The 20,225-nt window shown below is 60.2% G+C and overlaps 8 protein-coding genes across 8 annotated transcripts; 3 read left to right on the top strand and 5 right to left on the bottom strand.

Moving 5' to 3' along the window:
• Positions 1 to 401: 401 nt before the first annotated feature.
• On the top strand, positions 402 to 1,634 carry SPBR_02896 (microsomal epoxide hydrolase; the record flags this gene model as incomplete). The annotated part of the gene is made up of 1 exon (XM_040761199.1): positions 402 to 1,634. One exon carries the CDS (start codon positions 402 to 404, stop codon positions 1,632 to 1,634), a length of 1,233 nt encoding a protein of 410 aa, XP_040620856.1.
• Positions 1,635 to 1,643: 9 nt separating this feature from the next.
• On the bottom strand, positions 1,644 to 2,183 carry SPBR_03293 (uncharacterized protein; the record flags this gene model as incomplete). The annotated part of the gene is made up of 1 exon (XM_040761596.1): positions 1,644 to 2,183. One exon carries the CDS (start codon positions 2,181 to 2,183, stop codon positions 1,644 to 1,646), a length of 540 nt encoding a protein of 179 aa, XP_040620855.1.
• Positions 2,184 to 3,241: 1,058 nt separating this feature from the next.
• SPBR_02916 (uncharacterized protein) lies at positions 3,242 to 4,450 on the top strand (the record flags this gene model as incomplete). The annotated part of the gene is made up of 1 exon (XM_040761219.1): positions 3,242 to 4,450. One exon carries the CDS (start codon positions 3,242 to 3,244, stop codon positions 4,448 to 4,450), a length of 1,209 nt encoding a protein of 402 aa, XP_040620854.1.
• A 1,186-nt stretch (positions 4,451 to 5,636) lies between these two features.
• Positions 5,637 to 7,400, bottom strand: SPBR_02621 (triacylglycerol lipase; the record flags this gene model as incomplete). The annotated part of the gene is made up of 1 exon (XM_040760924.1): positions 5,637 to 7,400. The coding sequence occupies one exon, from the start codon at positions 7,398 to 7,400 to the stop codon at positions 5,637 to 5,639; it is 1,764 nt and encodes a 587-aa protein (XP_040620853.1).
• A 2,949-nt stretch (positions 7,401 to 10,349) lies between these two features.
• Positions 10,350 to 12,800, bottom strand: SPBR_02390 (uncharacterized protein; the record flags this gene model as incomplete). Its single annotated transcript, XM_040760693.1, has 1 exon — positions 10,350 to 12,800. The coding sequence occupies one exon, from the start codon at positions 12,798 to 12,800 to the stop codon at positions 10,350 to 10,352; it is 2,451 nt and encodes an 816-aa protein (XP_040620852.1).
• Positions 12,801 to 13,328: 528 nt separating this feature from the next.
• On the bottom strand, positions 13,329 to 14,282 carry SPBR_03080 (methylisocitrate lyase; the record flags this gene model as incomplete). Its single annotated transcript, XM_040761383.1, has 1 exon — positions 13,329 to 14,282. The coding sequence occupies one exon, from the start codon at positions 14,280 to 14,282 to the stop codon at positions 13,329 to 13,331; it is 954 nt and encodes a 317-aa protein (XP_040620851.1).
• A 738-nt stretch (positions 14,283 to 15,020) lies between these two features.
• On the top strand, positions 15,021 to 16,835 carry SPBR_02590 (Quinate permease; the record flags this gene model as incomplete). Its single annotated transcript, XM_040760893.1, has 2 exons — positions 15,021 to 15,122; positions 15,201 to 16,835. 2 exons carry the CDS (start codon positions 15,021 to 15,023, stop codon positions 16,833 to 16,835), a joined length of 1,737 nt encoding a protein of 578 aa, XP_040620850.1.
• An 879-nt stretch (positions 16,836 to 17,714) lies between these two features.
• SPBR_02619 (MFS gliotoxin efflux transporter GliA) lies at positions 17,715 to 19,481 on the bottom strand (the record flags this gene model as incomplete). The annotated part of the gene is made up of 1 exon (XM_040760922.1): positions 17,715 to 19,481. The coding sequence occupies one exon, from the start codon at positions 19,479 to 19,481 to the stop codon at positions 17,715 to 17,717; it is 1,767 nt and encodes a 588-aa protein (XP_040620849.1).
• Positions 19,482 to 20,225: the final 744 nt, after the last annotated feature.

The following is a 20,225-nucleotide window of genomic DNA, read 5'->3' as shown; positions in this document are numbered from 1 at the left end:
CGGCCGACTTGTTTTGTGTCTCGGCGAAGTGCCTTGTCGTTTGTGGAGAGGTTTGCTCCTGTTATGCCAAGCGGGTGTGGCAGGACGGGATTCAAAATAGGAAACCGCGGACTTTGTGCCGCAGTGCTACTGGTCTTGACTGGACAGTGAGCTAAAACGCGGCACAAAGTCCGATCTCGCCAGCAATGACTGCCCTGGCCCTTTCGCGGTGGTACGCTACGGAAGCATGGTAAACTGTAGAGTCAACAAGTACTTTCTTTAGCAGCTCTCGTCTAATTTCGAAACAATGGTCGAAGACTATAATTATGTTTATTGTTCCGCACTAAAGCTGCTTATTATACCAGGATCCAAAAGAAAGAACAACCAAAGAACACGTAACGTACCAATCTCCTCAGTTCGACATGGCAATCGATGGCTTCGGCGGCTTTGGCAACTTGCCTACAGGGGCATCGGACGCTATTAAGCCCTGGAAAGTGCACATTCCCCAGGCGTCTCTGGACAACCTAAAGGCACTGCTCAAAGTGACACCTCTGGCGCCGCAAACCTACGAGAACTCCCTCCCCAATAAGCAACGCACACTCGGCGTTCGCCACGACTGGATCTCGGCCACAAAGCAGCACTGGGAGACAGACTTTGACTGGCGCGAACAAGAGGCGTACATCAACTCGTTTCCGCACTTTCGGGCCCAGATCGAGGACGGCGAGCTCGGCCATTTCGACCTCCACTTTGTCGGCCTCTTCTCACAACGAAGCGATGCCATCCCGATCCTGCTGCTGCACGGTTGGCCGGGCTGTTTTGTCGAGTTTCTAGGCATCCTCGACGGGGTGCGGGCGCGGTACAAACCCGACACGCTGCCCTACCACTTGGTCGTGCCCAGTCTCCCGGGCTACACGCTCTCGTCACCACCGCCGATCGACAAGAACATTGACTCGGACGGCGCGGCGCGGATCCTGCACGGCCTGACGGTCGAGCTCGGCTTCGACAAATACATGATCCAGGGCGGCGATCTCGGCGGGCGCATCGGGCGCGTCGTGGCGGCCAACTATGCGGCGTGCAAGGCCATCCACCTCAACACGGGGCCAATGCCGCCGCCCGAGCCGGCCGCCCTGGCAAGCGAGATTACCGAGACAGAGCAGGCGGGCCTGGATCGACACGCTTTGTTCAGAGAAACGGGCAGTGCCTATGCCTATGCCCACGCGACACGGCCCGCCACAATGGGATTTGTGCTCTCGAGCAGCCCGGTGGCCCTCTTGGCCTGGATCGGCGAAAAATACATGGACTGGACGGACGCGGATCCACCCGTCGACGACATTCTGACGTGCATCACGCTGTACTGGGTGACCAACTGTGCGGCCACGAGTCTGTGGTCGTACCGGCAGTTTTACGGCCCCGGCGCAGAGAGCCACGGCACGAAGCGGTGGCACATTCACAAGCCGCTGGGCTTCTCGTGGTTCCCAAAAGAAATCACGCCCGTGCCCAAGGCGTGGGTCGAGACGACGGGGCAGCTGGTCTTCTACCGCCAGCACGACAGGGGCGGCCACTTTGCGGCGTTTGAGCAGCCAGACAGATTGTGGCAGGACGTGGAGGACTTTATTGATATTGTCAAGGACGAGTTCAGGCCGTCGGCCACTTGACACACCCGTCTATCGGATTCTGTACGCATCATAAATGACTTTCACGCCCAAACGCGCGCCCGACGCCACCCACATGCCCGTACACAAATGCTTGTACCGCGGATCGCCCGTCTCCAAATGCACATACAGCCGAAACGAGTATGCGTCTGGTGGGACGCCGTCCGCCTGTGCCGGGTCGAATAGCTTGGCCAGCACGTCGGGGCCGCCCGTGCGCCAGCCCTCGGTGTGCACGGTAATGTACGCCGGCTCGGCATCGTTCGTCTTCATGAGATAGTGCGTATCGATGTTGGTGCTGAGCTCGGGCGTCACCACCTGGTTGTCCTGGCCACCGGGGACGACGGTGCCGGTGCCCCAGCGGCCGGCAAACCAGCCGTTGCCAATGCCGATCCAGTTGCGCTGTCCACCCGTCGGAGTCGGACCGATGGGGATCCGCTCGTCGAGGTTGCAGACGAGGCGGAAGTCGGGCTGGAGAGTAGGGACAGGCAGCGGGAAGGCCTGCGGTGTGAAGTCGGCCGGAAGGCCGTCGGTTGGGAAAGAGTTGTTCGACATGATGCGAGAGGTGCGCGGTTGCAGTTGTCCTGGACTGGTTGTAGACAGAATTGCGTTGGTGATGGAAGCTGTTATTTAAGCAGACGCTGACGGAGAAGAAGAGGGGTTGCTGTTAGTGGCAGTTGCCGTGAGCATCGGAACATTGGATCCTGAGGGTGTGGACGGCATTTTCCAGGAAATTCAACTCCACGGCAAACACTGTTAGTTCTGATTTGGAACGTAAATCTGTTTTAATGTTTCTGCTTGCTCTGGAATCACCCCAGGAACTTCGCGATGCAACGGATCATGGTATAAAATGCGCCGGCAAATGCGGTCATCTCCCATTTGGCGATGCTCACAAATGTTGTCCTGGATTACTTTTTAAAAAGGTTGATGTACTTTCTTTTTTCTTATGTTTAAAAATAAGATTTATTCCAAACGAATTTGTCTTCTTCCATAGTCTTTCCTGTGCGCATCCCGTATCCTGGTTGCCGTATGCGATACTCTTTTGGCTCGCTGCACGCAATCTCGGCAAGATACCGCTGAGGCCGCTACCAGTGTAGTGTCGTTAGTGGTGTGGGGTAGCTGCGATTTGTCGGTGACAAGCGCCACTATTGGGACCTTTCTGGCCAAAGCTTTCGTTCGTAAGATACAACATATTACTGGCTGCTGGGTCCCGGACGGACCATTCCCGTTTTGAGCCAATAAAAGTGCGGAAATGAGGCATGGCCTAGCATGATAGGTCGTCTTCAGCGAACTTTTGTCCCCCTTCCGCCAGCTGCCGCCTGTAGCCCCTGCAACCCTGTTTCCCGGTCCGTCTTTTACTGGTGGTCTTCCCTGGACCTTACCAGCCTACGTTCCTTCCCGCGCCGTCAGCATCGTCTTTTCCCATCTGGTCTCTCCCATTTTCGCCTCACACTATATATCTTGGTTCTATCTCCACTGCCACGCGAGCATCTCCACCATCCCGCACTCAACTCTGTCCCGGCTCGTCCATCGGTTTTTTTGTTTTTGGTAGCAGTCGCATCACAGCATACTTCTCTTCTGCGTCTCCCCCAATTTCCCCTCCCTTCCTCCTCATGGTCGTCTCGTTTCCCCTTCGCCGTGTCCTTGCCCTATTGGCGGCCGTTGGAACACTGTTGGTGCTGGCGCGCTCCGTGTCGGGATCGTCGTGGCCGCCGCCGGGCATCATGGCTGCCTTGGGTGAAAAGACAAAGGGGCGACCAACGGAGGGTCACCGATACAAGTACACCGTCGTCAAGGGCGTCTTCCTGCAGAGCGAGGCCAGCACGTCCGCCGACGGCTTCGACTATGCGACGACTAACTTTGGCCTCATTTCCCGGTCGTACCCGACGGACGTGGACGCGGACGACGAGGATGGTGGGAGTGCGGCGCAGATCCGGCCCCTGTGGCTGCGGTTTGCGCGGTACGTCGACGACCTGAACGCGGCGGCGGCCGAGACGCACTCGGGCGCCAAATACAAGGTCCTCTTCATGGGCCGCCACGGCGAGGGCGACCACAACGTCGCCGAGGCGTACTACGGCACGCCGGCCTGGAACTGCTACTGGGCGCAGCAGGACGACAACAGCAAGGACACGACGGCCACGACGCCCATTACCTGGAGCGACGCGCACCTGACGCCCGTCGGCGCCGCGCAGGCCACGCGCGCCCACGACGTCTGGGCCGATCAGCTGGCCGTCCAGAAGCAGCCGGCGCCGCAGCGCTACTACGTGAGCCCGCTGACGCGGTGCCTGCAGACGGCGCAGCTGACGTTTGGCGGGCTGGCGCTGCCGGCGCACAGCCCGTTCCGGCCGACCATCAAGGAGCGGCTGCGCGAAGACGTCAGCACGCACACGTGCGACCGCCGGTCGACCAAGACGGCCATCAAAAAGGCCTTCCCCGGGTTCGTCGTCGAGCACGGCTTTGCCGAGCACGACCCCCTGTGGACCGGCACGACGGACGAGCCGCCCGAGGACCACGACGTCCGCAACCAGGCCTTGCTGGACGACGTGTTTGGCAGCGACGACAGCACCTGGATCAGCTTCACGAGCCACAGCGGCGCCATCGCCAGCCTACTGCGCGTGCTCGGCCACCGCCCCTTTCCCCTCTCGACGGGCCAGATCATCTCGGTGCTCGTGCGTGCAGACCGTGTGGACGGCCACAAGGGTCCGGGCGCGGGCGTGCCCTGGACCACCGCCGACACGTGCGCGGCCCCGCCCGTGACGAGCATTGAAGGCCAGGGCTGCGTGTGCCAGCCGACCACTGCACCGGGGGCGCCAAGCGTTTGAGGAGGTCGCGGGTGGGGTCAGGGTGGTGATGATATTTTTGCGTCGTTTTTGCCTCATTTCTTTGGCAAGGCATCTCACACACAGGCCGACATTGTATTTCAAACAGCCAGACTGCATAATAGTTAAAACACGGAGTCGTCGTATACAAGACACGGCCGGTACTAATAGATGGATACTAATGCACTTTTCCTACTTTGTTTGCTTTATTTACTTCCCTCGTCGTCCGTCGTCCTCTGCCAATAAGAGCATCGTTCCAAATGTCGTCTACAGGACCTCGCCTGGTCGAAAATGTACTAATTGCCCGCCATTTTGCACTATTGACCGCCACATTGGCCGAGGTCCGCTTTTCCTCTCCGCAGTTCGACATACTTTAGCTGCTCATGGTTACGCCGTACCGCAGTTGTATTAGTGCCATGTCGGTAGTGTGCTTGTCCCTGGTCGAGTAGCATTGAGGGTTCATCGGCGACTAACCAAAAGGACGTATAGGTAGTCTCCGAGGTTGTTCATCTCGGCGTCCAAGTAGGACATCAAGTGAAGGAGAGTGAGGATTGGAAAGGAACCGCCGGGATCAAGATGCCGGGGTGCAATGAACGACAATGGTCTAAATAGTCAGCGGCGCCAATTGTGGGAGGCCGCCAGTGCAAGACATTGATTGCGCCAAACTTGACGGCTCCGGTTTTGGGGGAATCGAGAAGCAGTTTATTTTGTACCTGAAAAAAAGAGCGAGTGTATTCCTGTTGTTTCCTTTCTGGTGTTGGTCATTATATGTTACAATTTTTACAGTGCTTCATGTGCGTTTATTTTTATTCCTGTTTTTATTTTGAAGACTTGTTTGAATATATAATTTTGAAAATAAATGAATCGTGTCGGATGCCATGAAGATACTAGATATTAAAATAATAAATTACTAATAAATTGTACATTACAAGTACACCGTCTGAATTTTTGAAATATTTCGTGGCTGGCTTAATGATCACAAACGAATCACCACTACGGTCAAGTAGGAACCTCGGCAAAGGACCAAAAACATGAATTATGTGCATGAACTAGCGAAACCGACATCCACCCGAATGACGAGCTGGATGCATACCAAACAGAAAGCAAACGCAAGACCACCCCATATGTACATGACGCATCGTTATCATAGCCCCCCACTCCACTCCGCCTCGTCCCGTCGACACGACCGTTAGATGAGGAACGAGGCCATGTTGGAGACGAGGTACTCAAAGCTCTGCTGGCGGAAGTTGTCCGGCAGCAGGGCGGCGCGGTCGGGGAAAAAGTTCATGAGCTTCTGGCCGGCGCTCCACTGCGGCCACTGCATCTTGACGGGGGCGCCCTTGTTGGGGTCGCCGGTGGTGACAAAGTTGATGTAGTAGGTCTGGATGGCGCCGCTGGCGTAGTTGGGCAGGACTCCGTAAAAGGTCTGCAGAATGTCGGTGGCGTGGAAGGTGCCGAGGAAGGGCACGCCGTAGTCGTACGAGGCCAGGTAGGACCACGAGGGGGTGGCGGGCTTGTTGACGCTGTCGATGAGCAGAAAGGCGCGGCGCGCGAGCGTAAAGGTCATGTCGCCGAGGAGGGCGGCGAGGCGCTTGAAGCCGGGGTACAGCTCGTTGAAGATGCTCGTGCGGAAGGGCGAGCCGGCCGTGATGTCGGTGGGGTACGTGTTGACGAGGCCCTGCAGGACCTGCTGGGAGGCGTTGAAGAAGTAGTACTCGGACAGGTACTTGACGATGCGGTCGGTGCTGGTGACGTCGTTGGGCAGGATGGCAAACAGCGTGCCCTCGTCCTCCTGGTCGCCGATGATAAAGGGCACGTCGGCGTACTGCCCGCTGAGGGCCAGCACGCTGGGGCTGTCGGTCAGCACGGTGCCGTCGGGGCGCGGCAGGTACGACAGGGCGAGCGAGTTGTACGAGAAGATGCCCGGCACCGACGTGGCCGCGTTCAGAAACGTCTGGTAGTCGAGGCCGCGCAGGCACGCGAGCGTGTCGGCGGCGCCGCTGCAGCCGCCGACCTTGACGACCTGGTCGTAGATGGCCTGCGCCTTGACGCCGTCGACGGGCTCGGCCGGGACGATGCTGCCGCTGTCCATGATGGCGCCGCGGAACAGCGGCTTGCCCTTGTAGGTGTGGTCGCCGCCGTACAGGGCCATCTGGTCAAAGCACGAGATGGCGCCGGCCGACTCGCCCCAGATGGTCACGCGCGCCGGGTCGCCGCCAAAGGCGGCAATGTTGTCGGCCACCCACTCGAGGCCGGCGCGCTGGTCCAGCAGACCCAGGTTGGCGGCGCCGTCGGCCTTGATCTCCTTGCCGCCCAGGAAGCCGAAGCCGCCCATGCGGTAGTTGACGGCCACAAACACAAAGGGCTCGTTGATCTTGGCCGCCTGCCCCAGCAGCGAGACGCCGTCGTACATGGCGTTGGTGCCAAACTCGAAGCCGCCGCCGTAGATCCAGAAGAGCACGGGCAGCTTGGAGGTCGCGTTGGTGCCGGCGGGCCGCTGCACGTTGAGCGTCAGGCAGTCCTCGCTGGCGCCCGTGACGGTCTGGAACAGCGGCAGGTTGGTGAAGTCGCCGAGCAGCTGGAAGATGGCGTTGCCGCTGCCGGACGACATGTACATCTGCGGGCAGCTGGGGCCGATGCGCGAGCCGTCGATGGTGCCGACGTTTGTGGTGCGCTGCGGCGGCTTGAGGCGCAGGTTGCCGACGGGCGGCGCGGCAAAGGGAATGCTCCGGAACGAGTCAATGTTGAGCAGCGACACGCCGTTCACGGTGCCCTCGGGGTAGGTCACGCTGACACCGACGCCGCGTTCCTCGAGCGGCGCGGTGGGGGGAGCGACCGGGACGGGGATCGGGACAGGGGCAGCAACCGGGGCAGCGGCTGGGGCAGCAGCCGGGTGGGCGGCCGCGTAGCCGGCCAGGCCGGCCAGCACGGCCGTCGCAAAGACAGACTTCATGACGGCGAGGGAATGGGATGTGACGAGACAAAGTATGTGCCAACAAGGAGCGAAAACGGGACAGGGTCAGAGAGAGGGAGGGAGGGACGGCCAGACCACAGAAGAAGAGGCTGGTGGACAAGAAGCGGCGATCGCGAGAGGGCAACGGGGCGGATCTGAGACCATCTTTATAGTTTCCAGTGCCTCAGCGGAGAACGGCGTATGGCATAGCTTGCACCGGCTGGTTGGAATCTTGGGGTACGGGGTCGGTCGCGGGGAGGACTTTTGGCCTGGTGGACCTTCCTTGTGAATAGTAAATATGGGGCTTCTGCCCAAAAGAATAAAAACTAAAACTAAAAAATAACCATGAAAACCAAGGACGGCTAAGGCGGCTACAAGAGACAAGGCAAAAATATCATCAGGAGTAGAAGTGTAGAAAGAACTTGAGCAGCGCGCGGGCATGACTCTTGCGACTGCCAACGGTCGACGAATGTGGGCGAGCAGGAGGGGGGAGTGGGCAAAATACATGGCCCAGAAGTGACGATGTTGTGCTTGCTGCCTTTTTTTTTTTTTTTATATATTTATTCATCGTTCTTGTGCTCCGAACCGCTTCTGTGGTCTGTTTGGCTTGGTTGGCTGGTTGGCTGGCGCGGAGAACGCGGAGCCGTTGGCCGATCATTGCCCGATTTTGCATCCCCCGGTATGCCCTCTGGCCCTCCCATTCCAGGGCCACCCACACCTTTGCAAATTGACTATGATGCTGCTTTCTTGGCGTCTCTCGTAAGGCTACGCCGGATCGCTGCGCCGCAACGAATCGCACAGACGGCGTACATAACGTTGGGCCGTCGTGAGGGGAAATCACAAGGAAAAGACGACGTCGGCCGAAAATGAGACAACTCGATGAGGCAGGAGGCAGAAGAGCGACGATGTTGAGCAGAAGTGCATCGTGACGGGCGATAAATGGATCCCGACAGAAAGACCAAAGAACAAAGAACAAAAGCACCTGAAATAACAATCAACGCAAGGGACAAGAACATGCGCCCTGGACCGTGATCCCGGACAGGTTGGGCGTGTGCAGGAAGGGTGAAGAAGAAACGGTAGGACCGAAGCTGAAAAGCAGAGAAGACTCATGAGACAACTAAAAGAAATGAGACAAAGCACGCCGGTCGTGAGCAAAGAGTGGACCTCCAAAGGGGATCGTCACCGGTTACCCAGCAGACTGTGGGCGCTCGCTGGCTCGCCGGCTCGCTGGCTCGTTTGGTCATTTGAGTTGTTGAGAAATAAAAGTACGCATCGCAGGAATGCCCTCTTTCGGACTGGCAGACCATCGGAGACCGGCGAAACGGCCCTGCGGCTTGTCCGGGTCTTGGAAGCATCGTCGTGAAAGAGGGACGACAGGATGTGAGGTCAGACAAAAGGACGAAGCCAAGGACGTCGGCTCCAACACAATGCAGCACATGCAAAATAGATGGTACTTCTTTTCAGGCGGTGTATCTTGCATTGAACGCCTCTGCCCACCCTGCACTCGGCGGTCATTCCCCAATCGATTTAGTATCGCTCGATCTATCACGAGTTTGCTTTTTTCTCTACCGTTGCCAACGAATACAACACGCAGCGCATACAAGCCGGACTATAGAACCACAATCGTAACGTGCCGCGTCTACCATTATTCTGTGGATGGTGGATGGTGGATGGTGGATGGCATGAGGCTCGTTGGGGGCCACTGGATATTTCACGATGCGAGGGTACCACCAGATGAACCGGCGAGCGGACACAGAGAGGGTTTGCGGGGTGTTGGGCGGGCAAACCCCACGGGGCAGCCACGGGGCGCGAGCGTCGCAATATGGGGTACGACAGAAGAGGCACAGAGCGTTGGGTCTGAGCTGTGCAGTGCGATGGCGGCCCCGTGATGGAGACAATTGTGGAAGCGGATGGTGTTGGGATGCAAGAGCACATGTCAAACGTGGGAGTGACTTTGCTCTCGACGCTTCCTGCGGGATATTCGTATTTCTTGTGTTCTTTTCACAAAATCAAATAAAATAAAAAATAAATGCACGAAATAAGAAATAAAAGTATTCTTAGAGTCCAACGTACCAACATTGCTCCCAACGTCGTCAGGTCGTATACGCAATACGGTGCGAGAGCGAGATTCACAAAGGGCATCGCCGCATGCCAAAATCCCATGTGCCTGGCCCTGACGCTCTTCCAATCGCAGAGCCTCGGCATCTGCAGTTGCATCGGGTCGTTTCTGGGAACTTGGTGGGACGGCATGACAGGGGGGCCTGCTTGGCGCTCTTTGTGCGGGGGATTGACAATACTGAGTAGACGCAAAAAGACGGGAAATATGAAAGGTCCGGAAAAACGAAAATGGAAAAAGGACGGCGTGGTGACAGGGGTCTGTTAGTTGGCGAGGAAGAAATGTTGGGGTAAAGAGGTACGAATGTGCAAAAGCAAAAAGAAAGTAGGGGGTCGGGCGAGAGGCGAGTAATTACTGGGACCAAGTTAAAAACAAGACATAAAATAAAACAAAAAGAAAAGTGCCTTAACAAGTGATGCCAGTCAGATAAACAGAAGGTTAACCGATGTCGAATTTGAACTCGGAAATGGTCGTATATTCCCGCAAGTACCACTGTGTTCGCCAGTCTATATGATCTGTGACGGCCAACGAAAAAGACAGGAAGAGTGCCGATTGTTTGGATCAGCTCTCTAGGTCGGGCCAAGCAGGTACTTCCTTATTGCTCGCCGCAATTGCGCTTGCAAAAGTCCCATTGACCTTGTCCAACCGAGAGGGTCCCAAGCGCCCAAGAAGACACTGTGCTGTCAACAAACTGCACATGCATGGCCGACACGGTCTGATTCTCTCTCACGTTTTTACTCCATGACTATCATTCTTATGTCGGCATGACATTTGCCCGATCGCATAGTGTACGCTGCGGACACGCATGCCCCGTGGTCTTTCACATGGCAGTGTCAAAAACTGCGCATCTGTCCGCCCCCCGATGAAATCATCCGTCCCAGCATCTCCAGGCTGTAGCGGTCCACGTCCCACGCGCCCGTGGCGTGCAAGTCGAGGGTCGGCCACGAATAAGGCAGCATCGCGCTGGCCGGCTGGTGCTGGTCGCTGTACGTGTTGGCCGGCTCCTCGGGCGTTACCGTCGCCGCAGCCCTTGTCGACGCGGCTGGCGATGTGCACGTCGCCGGCGGCTCTTGCTGGGCGGCGAGGTCCAGCAGGCTCTGGACGGCGACCAAGTCCAGCTGGGAGAACTGGGGGCGGGCCGCGTCGGGGGTGGTCACGTCGGCCGTGCGTCCCAGCGCGGTGGCACGGCGGTTGCCGCCGGACGCGTCTGCCGGCGCTGCCAAGGTGGAAGGCCACCCAGCCGCCTCGCGTCCCTCCCCTCCCTCCTGTCCGTCTGGTTCCTGTCCCTCTGGTCCCTGCCCCTCTTGCATCCGCGCATCCATGATCCGCCCAATAATGTCCTCGAGAATGTCGCGGTGCCGCCGCAGCCGGTGGTACTGCTCGGCAATGATGAACATGGTCGACGAGCACGCGCGCAGGTGGTGCGCCACGCGGTGGTCGAGCAGGCGGCCCAGGCGCCCGGCCGACGAGGCCCGGAACAGGCAGTAGCACATGGTGACGCCCGTCAGAAAGGTCAGGTGGGCCGAGACAAACGAGTGCCCGTAGGCGTCGCGCATGTGCATCGCGCGGAAGAGGGCGCAGACGTGGCCGGCGGCGTGCAGGCAGCGGGCCAGCAGCGGGTCGTCGGCGGGCAGGACGGACAGAAAGGGCCGCAGCAGCTGCGCGACGGCGGCGTGCCACTGGAGGCGGAGATAGACGCGCTCGGCGCCGGTCAGCTGCCGCTGGGGCGACGACGCCGACTCGGCGTCCACGTCCAAGGACGCGCCCCAGGCGTCGACGGCGCGCAGCAGCGGCGCCAGCCTGGCGCGGCGGACGGCGTGCGGCTCGCCGAGCCCGTAGACGTCCGTCTGGATGCGCGACTCGAGGCGCTTGATCTGGATGAAGCGGCGCCACATGGGCTCGGCGTCGTCGCCGTCGGGAATGTGCGTCTCAATGTCGTTCTCGGCGATGCTAAACGGCCGCTTGAACGACAGCGCAATGAACCGGTCCAGCACATACGCGCTCCAGAAGAGACGGCGCATCGTCCGCGCCTGCGCCGGCGACAGGGCCGCGTCGTGGTACGCCGCCTCCAGGTGCATGCGCAGGTCGATGCAGGTCTGCATGGCCAGGTTGGTCAGGTACCAGATGCCCGTGTTCGTGGGCGCCCGCAGGTTGTAGAGGACGAGGAGCAGGAGGCCCTCGATGCAGAGGAGGGTCGACAGCGACTGGGCGTCCTGGACGACGGCCACGTCCCGCAGCGCCACGCCCAGGTACGTCTCGGCCTGCGCCTCGCACAGCGGGTCCGTGATCTTGAGGAGGGTCCCGCCGATGGCGTAGACCATGTTGAGGCGAAACACGTCGAAGCGGCGGGCGAGGCCGGGGCTGGAGGGCGGCGGCGCGGCGTCGTGCTGCTGGGCGCGTTCGTGGAACGAGAACAGGTGATGACGGTCGAGGAACGGGTAGCGAGGATGGATCTTGGCAAAGTAGGCGTCGAGCATGCGGCATCCCATGGCATCGGAAGGTAGAGGCGGAGGTGGAGGCGGAGGCGGAGGCGGAGGCGGAGGCGGAGGACGGTGAGGATGCTGTTGTTGCGTTTGTATCTGTTGAGGCGGTTCAGGTTGCGGCTGGAACGATGGCACCGTAAACGACAGCGGCATCGGCGGCATCTGTGGCAACGGCGACATGAGCGACATGGGTGACGGTGGCACAGGCGGCAGTGGCTGTCCTCCGTCGCCGACCGAAAACAGTCCTTTGGACCACACCGTGGCCTGCACCATCTGCTCGACGGTTGGCTGGATGCTGCCGTTCTGCTCCACGCGTTGTGAGTGCTGTCCCGTATGTCGCCCTCCTCCACCTCCACCAACTAGTGTGCTCGCGTCGGCATCGCCAAACAGGAGCGGCATGTCGCGGTCGACGAGAAACGGGTTGGGGTCGGGATATGGCGTGTGCTGCGGAGTTTGCGATTGCGTTTGCGGTGGCGGCTGGGGCAGTGGTGTTTGTTCTTGTCGCTGCTGCTGCTGCTGCTGATGCTTCTGCTGCTCCCGGACGACGGCCAACTCGGCCAGGGCCCCTGCCAGCCGCGTCTCCAGCACCTGGATGCGCTGCACAGCCGTCGACGGAGCCCCTGCCTCGCCGTGCAGCTGGATCGCATACGCCGACGGCTCGCACGGCACGCGGGCCTCTTCACACGCGCGGCAGACCGGGAAGCCGTGGCATCGTTGTTTGCGGCGCGTGCACCGTTTGCACGACTTGCTGTGCCGCTGCTTGGCGACTTTACCTGTCGGAGAGGATGTCGATGGAGGCATATGGTGTTATGTGGTGATGTTGTGGCGATGTTGACTGTATGCTGACTGTATTTGACTGTCAATGCAGTGCCGAGTCGTGTCGTGCTTTGTCTTGGACCGTCCTCATTACGACCCCGTCTGACAGCCTCTCGCCATGGGAAACGATTGCCGAATGCCGAATGCCCACAGACGGGATGTGCAAAGCAGGTCATGCCAAATACGAAGGATTCGGAAATCCGACAATGAAAGCGGGGAATCAACACTAGCTGTGTTAGTGGTATTCTGTCGGAAAGCCGATGTGATAGCGTCTTCCACGGAAATCGTCAGTCGGCGAGATGAACAATACGGGAATAAAAGGACGGTAGCAGAGGGCATGTTGTGTCCTGACTGGTATGTTTATTGAAATGAATCCTGCGGTGGTTGTGCCAAGTCACGTATATACAGTGCCAATATCACTTGTAGCCATAAACACGTGTAAACACGTGATGATATATTCACGAGGCACCTATCAACATCACAGCACAACAGTACAACAGCACAACAGCAACACTAAATGGCCGTCGAGTACGACTGCCCGCCCACCTTGCGGTCAAACTCCACCCGCTCGTCCATGCCCATGGCCTGGAACAGCACCTTGGGGCCCTGGTGCTTGCGCGACGCGGGGATCCGCTGCCGCCCCGTCTCCTTGAGGTACTTGAGCTGCGCCTGCGCCGCCTCCATCACGACGCTCAGCACCGCCGACGGGTAGATGATGATGCGGAACCCCAGCTGGCGCGCCTCGGCCACGCTGACCTCGGGCGTCACGCCGCCGGACACCATGTTGAGCAGCACCGGCATGCCCGTGTCGCGGAGGTCGCCGCAGACGCGCGCGAGCTGCTCCGCCGTCACGATGCCCTCGAGGAACGCCACCTCGGCGCCGGCCGCGCCCGCCCGCCGCAGCCGCGCCACCGCCGCCGCGTAGCCCAGCGCCTGCAGGCTGTCCGTGCGCGCCACGATCATCATGTCCTGGCCCGTCTGGGCGCGCAGGGCGTCGCGCGTGGCCGCGGCCGCGCGCAGCCGCCGCAGGTACACGTCCTCGGCGACGAGCTCCTTGCTGCCCAGGTGGCCGCAGCGCTTGTTGAGCGGCTGGTCCTCGAGGTGCATCGCGGCCACGCCCGCCGCCATGTACGCGCGCACCGTGCGCGCCACCGCCAGCGACTCGCCAAAGCCCGTGTCGGCGTCGGCAATGACCGGCACCGTCGGGTCGAGGCCCGCAATCATGCCGGCGTTGGTCGCCATGTCCGTCATGTTGGTGATGCCGAGGTCCGGCATGCCGAGCACCGACGCCGCCGTGCCCGCGCCGGTCATGTACAGGCACCGGAAGCCCTCGTTCAGCGCCAACCGCGCCGAGATGCCGTCGTAGACACCCACCGCCGTCACAATGTGGTCCGGCTGCGCGAGCATCTGCCGCAGACGCGCGCACGCCGACATGGGGCCGGAAGAGCCGTTGGCGTTGGATTCCATAGTGGAGATTTTCGCGGTGTCAGTGTGATAAGGGGGGGGGGGAGATGTCGGCTATGGAGGAAACGGAGAGTGAAGGCAATGTCTGTTGGAGTTGTGAAAGGATGCAGGGCGCAATGTCGAAAATGTCACGAAAAGGCCAAGCACTTTTGCCGCATTATATACAGAGTATCTCCATCTCAAATCCATCACCGTCGTCTTTTTCAAGTCGCTTATCGTCCGTTCTCGGCCCTTCGCTCGCGTGCCGTCGACACGGACCCGAGTCGGCGTTGTCTCTTGCCACCAGCCTCACAACTTCACGTCATCGGCTTTCCGACGGCTTCCCGACAAATGTCAGCCTACCCCAGAATGGCTCCGCCTTCTCCTCACTTCCCCTGCTTCGCCTAGCTGACAACCGACGCTAGTGAATTCTCCTCTGTGTCTGTTCGTTCTTCCTTGTCCATCGAATTCCGAAGCGACTGCGAACCATCCATGCACTGCCGTCTCGTACCATCCCCAGACGGCCCAGACGGCCACCGACGACTCTGCCGGGAGTGCGCGACTCAGGTCCCCTTGCAATCCCATTTGCCTTTGCCTATGGTACTCGTCTCACCTGCAGCCGACACCCATACCCCATGGGGATCCCTCGTGCCATCGCGCCGCGTTGACTTGCATCGCTATAAGTAGGTGACGGTCCCACGAGACGATCGTCGTCTGTCTGCATTGCTATCCCCCTTCATCCCTCCATTGCCCGTCACCGCAATGAAGTACCTCACCAATCCCTTTGCCGTCCCAGAGAGCAGCGGCCTCCCACGTGAGGTCTTTGGCTGGCGGCCCTATCTCGTGACGTTTTCCGCATCCTGGGTGAGTCACGCCATCCTGACATCCTGAGCTTCAATTCAGCCATTCTCTACCAACCACCTCCATCCTGACACACCCTAGGCCGCCGCTTGCTATGGCTACGATGGAGGCTTCATCGGCGGCACGCTGGCCCTGCCGTCGTTCCAGCACGCCTTTGGCCTGGACGACGCCGCCTCCGCCAAGGCGCTCGCCGGCCTCAAGTCCAACATTGTCACCACCTTCCAGGCGGGCGCCTTCTTTGGCGCCATCGTCGGCTACTTTGCCGGCGCCGTGCTCGGCGTCGGCCGCAAACCGGCCCTCCTGGCCGCCATGGCCACCATGGTCGTCGGCAGCATCCTGGAGCTGTTTGCGCACGTCGCCATGCTGTACACGGGCCGCGCCCTGACCGGCCTCGCCGTCGGCAGCGCCATGCTCGTGCTGCCCATCTACATTGCCGAGGTCGCGCCCAACGCCATCCGCGGCCGCCTGGTGGCCATCTTCGAGATCATGGTCCAGGTCTTTCTGGTGCTCGGCTTCTGGGTCAACTACGGCGTCGTGCGCAACCTGCCGGGCGCAACCAGCAGCGCCCAGTGGCGCATCCCCTTTGCCCTGCAGTTCATCCCCGCCGTGCTCTGCATCGTCAGCGTCCCCTGCATGATTGAGTCGCCGCGCTGGCTCCTCACGCGGGGCCGCGTCGACGAGGCGCGCGCGGCGCTGGCCTGGGTGCGCCACCTGCCGGACGACCACGCGCTCGTGCAGGCCGAGCTGGCCGACGCGCAGGCCAGCATCGCCCTGGAGCAGGAGCTCGACGATGGGAGGGGGGTGGGGAGCAGCAGCGGACGCAGCGGACGCAGCGGACGCCGCCCTCCCGCCGGCGTCGTCCGCGAACACCGCCGTCTGTGGCGCGAGCTCGCGGCCCCCGGCGTGCGCAACCGCGTCCTGCTGTCTGTCGCCCTGATGATGCTGCAGCAGCTGACGGGCATCAACGCCGTCAACTACTTCAGCCCCGTCATCTTCCAGGAGCTCGGCTACTCGACCACCGAAGTCGCGCTGCTCGCCACGGGCGTCTACGGCATCGTCAAGATGGTCAGCAGCGTCCTGTTTTCCTTTTTCGTCGTCGACCGCTTCGGCCGCCGCCCGCCCATGCTCGTCGGCGCCGTCGTCATGGCCGTCTGCATGTTTTATGTCGGCGCCTTTGCCAAGATTGTCGGCAGCAGCCCGGCCACCGCCACCGCCACCGCCACCGCCACCGCCCAGGTCGGCGGCGGCAGCCCCGGCGGCCAGGCCGCGCTCGCCATGATCTACATCTACATCATCGCCAACAGCGCCAGCTGGACCTCCATCCCCTGGATCTTTGCCGCCGAGGTCTTTCCCACGCGCGTCCGCAGCTTCGCCATGATGTTCCCCACCTGCACCCAGTACCTCGGCCAGTTTGTCGTCGTCTACAGCCTGCCCTACATGGTCAACAGCATCCAGTACGGCACCTACCTCTTCTACGCCGCCTGGATCGTCGTCGGCTTTGTCTTTACCTACTTCTTCGTGCCCGAGACCAAGGGCGTCACGCTCGAGGACATGGACCTGCTGTTCGACGCAGGGGCGCCGGTCTGGGCGCGTGCCGCCCGTCGCCGCTACGAGACGGCGCATGCGGCGGGTGTGACGGCGGTCGCGGTGCACCGGTTGGAGACGGACGGGAAGGAGGTGCAGGTGGGCGGTGTCGAGCAGATTGAGGGAGCGTAGTCGCTTGCTTTGTTTGGTCTTCTGTCTATCTCATTGTGTAATCCAACAGTATGTAGTCGGATAATATGCAGCATAAAACGAAAGGTCCTCGAAAGTTCAATATGCGCAGCGCACGAATGGATAGACGGTAAGAGAAACGTAATGACGAAAGCCAATGTCGCCTGTACCAACCGCAGACTGGTCCCTTTTGTGATGTTGACACCCTCTGAAGGACAGTCACAGGCCCACTTGGCGCTGGCTCGACGGAAACGAACTGTGCATTCTGTCTCTGTCATTTGTTTGTCGTTTTTGTCTTTTGTTTGTCCTTTGCTTGTTTGCTCACTCTACCTAGGTCTGTTGTAGTCCCTGGGGGTGACAAATCTGGGAACCAACAAAAGAAGAGCAGAGCATTTAGGGACGTACCTGGGCCTGCTGTACACGCTGAACGTGGTGGTGGCCGACATGACGACGCTCCAGAAGCGGCTGCTCGTCTTCGGCCTCAACCAGACGCCGACCATTGCGACCGTCTTTGCCAGGTCCATCGCGTGGCCGTCAGCGTGCCGGTGCTCGAGAAAAGGGGACGCAGGCCAAGGGCAAAATTTTCTAGGATTAAAAAAAGGACGTCCGGAGAAACGGGCAGCATACCGGCTTGGGTGTCCAATGGTAGATTTACTTGCTACTATGGATGCATAACAAATACACGACAGTAAAATAACAAAGATTAATACAGGGGGTGAAGGCAATCCAACAGGAGTCGATGGAAGTGAAAACAAAGATGAAATTAAAAATAACGGCGACGATGACCAGTAATGAGATGAGAGCAGCAATAACCGAGGCAGACAGCCTGTCGAGTTGGGCGACGTCGGGATGGCATTTGAAAGCTTCCATAACCCAATACCTCTACGCAGCACCGCCCACGGCATCCGGGTTTTGGCCGACGCGCTTCCAGGTGGCGGCCAGGCCGAACAGCGTCGCCAGGCCCGCGCCGACAATCGACAGGGCAAACGCCCGCTGGATGCCGTCCGCGTACGACTGCAGCACGCCGGCGAGGTCGGGGCCCGCAAAGACGGTGCGCAGCTGCGTGTTGCCCGTGTTGATGACGACGGCCGGGTTGAGGTCGGGCGCCAGCACGGCCAGCCGGCGGACCATGGTGTTGACAAAGGCCGACTGGGCGGACGAGACGTAAAAGGCGCCGCCGATCGTCTGGAAGCAGAGCACAATGGCCGTGGTGGCGGCCATGTCGTCGGCGGTGGTCATGCTCTGCGCGTAGATGATGGGCAGCTGGAAGGCGAAGCCGTAGCCGAGGCCCGCGAGCACCTGGTAGCCGATCCACTCGCCCGTGGTGCTGCCGACCTTGAGCGTGTACAGCAGGCCCGAGGCCACCGTCGCCGGCACGGCGCCCGCGGCCAGCATGGCGGCCACGCGGCCCGTCTTGGCCATGATCATGCCCGACGAGACGGTGGCAATGGTGACGGCAATGATGATGGGCAGGTTGCGCACGCCCGAGGCCGTCGGGCTGACGCCGTCGATGCTCTGGAAGTAGACGGGCAGAAAGTACACAATCAGAAAGTAGCCGCCGGCAAAGTGGAACGAGAAGAGCGCCGACACCCACACGGACCGCTGGCGCAGCAGCCGCGGCGTGATCATGGCGCGCTCGCCCTGGACGACCTGCCAGGCGGCAAAGACGAGGAGGATCACGCCAAACGCCACGAGCACGCCGATCACGCTGCCGCTGCTCCACGCCTTGGTCTGGCCGCCCCACTGCAGGCCCAGAATGAAGCAGATGATGGCGCCCATGAGCAGCGCGGCGCCGAGCGGGTCCGTGTGCCAGATCTTTTGGGGCAGCGTCGCGGGCGTCGGGCGCGAGGCCGCCGGCGTGGCGAAGAAGACGAGGAACAGCAGGCCGGACACGGCGCCGATGGGCAGGTTGATGTAGAAGGCCCAGCGCCAGCTGACGTGGTCGGCAAAGGCGCCGCCGATCAGCGGCGCAATCACCGACGAGATGCCGTACGCGGCGCCCACGAAGCTCGTCAGCAGCGGGCGCGTGGCCGGCGGCGCCGAAAAGCCAATGATGATGTAGGCGCCGGACATGAGGCCGGACGCGCTGAAGCCGGTAATGGCCCGGCCGACAATCAGGGCCGTGGCGTTGGGCGACGCGCCGCACAGAGCGCTGGCGGCCTCGAACAGGACCAGGGCCACGAGGTAGGTCGTCTTGAGCGGGAAGTACTTGAACATCTTGCCCCAGGTGGACTGCGAGCCGCCCACGCACATAAAGTAGGCCGCACCGTACCACGAGACCTTGTCGAGCCCGTGGAAGTCGTCGGTGATCTTGGGGATCTCCGTCGCCACAATCGTCATGTCCATGGCAATCAGCAGCGTCGTCAGCATCAGCGCCACCACGACGAGCACGAGCTTGAAGCCTGACGGGTAGGCATCGCCGTTGGCGTCGACGGCCACGCCGTCCTTGGCGCCGTCCTTGGTGCCGTCCTTGGCGCCAGCGGCCTGGGCTGCTGCATCCGTCTTCTCGAGGTCGAGACTCGTGGCGTCGCCGCCGGCCGCGTCCTTCTTCTCGTCGTAGTCGGTCGTCTCGCCGCCCCTGGTGGCGTTGTTCTCGTGGTCTGTGAGGTTGGCGGCCGGCGTCGGCACGCGGGTGTTGTCGCCGCTCATGATATTGGGCGGTGGTGGCTGGTCGATGTTGTCCTGTAGGGCTTGTGTTGACAATCAAATGTCAAGACGAAGAAAACAAAATGAAGCGTGGACAGAGCCGTGCAGCTAGTGGACTACGGGATACTTGGTCTGTTCACAGAAATTGGCAAAGAAAAGAGTAAAGAGACCACAGGAAACAAGACACAACGGGAAATAAATAGTTGGGCAGTTGTGGCTTGATCTTGGTATTATATACACACTGGAACCCATCCGGTGCTTCACCCAACCGTGTCGTTTTCCTTTTTTTTTCTTTCTTCTTCGCTTTCTCTCTTTCGGTACTGTCTTCAAGCCAGTGGCCCCCATTCCCATAAACCAATGTTGTGCAACCCCCTGTTATTATTGACAGCCGTTTCTGTGAAAAGTATCAAACAACCATGCATCTACCGTCACGCTACGGAGCACGCTTTAGGCACTCAGTCATCCGGTACTATGTATGTCCCAGACCCGATCAGCTAGGGACCGCTCTGAGCAGGTAGAAAAAGAAGGTTAAACCACATATGGTGTATGTATTGCAACGTACGACGGACGACGAACTGCGATTTTGTCTGCAAAGGCATGCTCAAATGCTGTACTGACACGCCCAACAAGATGCATCAAGAGCCAATCGGCAGTGCAATGTGGAGCCTTGATGCCCTGTGAGATGGCTGCCGTTATGGTGTGACTGGCGTTTGTGGCTGATTCTGGGTCCTTTTGATATCCTGTTTG

The sequence above is a fragment of the Sporothrix brasiliensis genome (assembly GCF_000820605.1).
Source record: "Sporothrix brasiliensis 5110 chromosome Unknown Cont17, whole genome shotgun sequence".
NCBI lineage: Eukaryota > Fungi > Ascomycota > Sordariomycetes > Ophiostomatales > Ophiostomataceae > Sporothrix > Sporothrix brasiliensis.
Note: the sequence above shows the minus strand (reverse complement) of the source record. Positions and strands in the feature narration are given on the sequence as shown.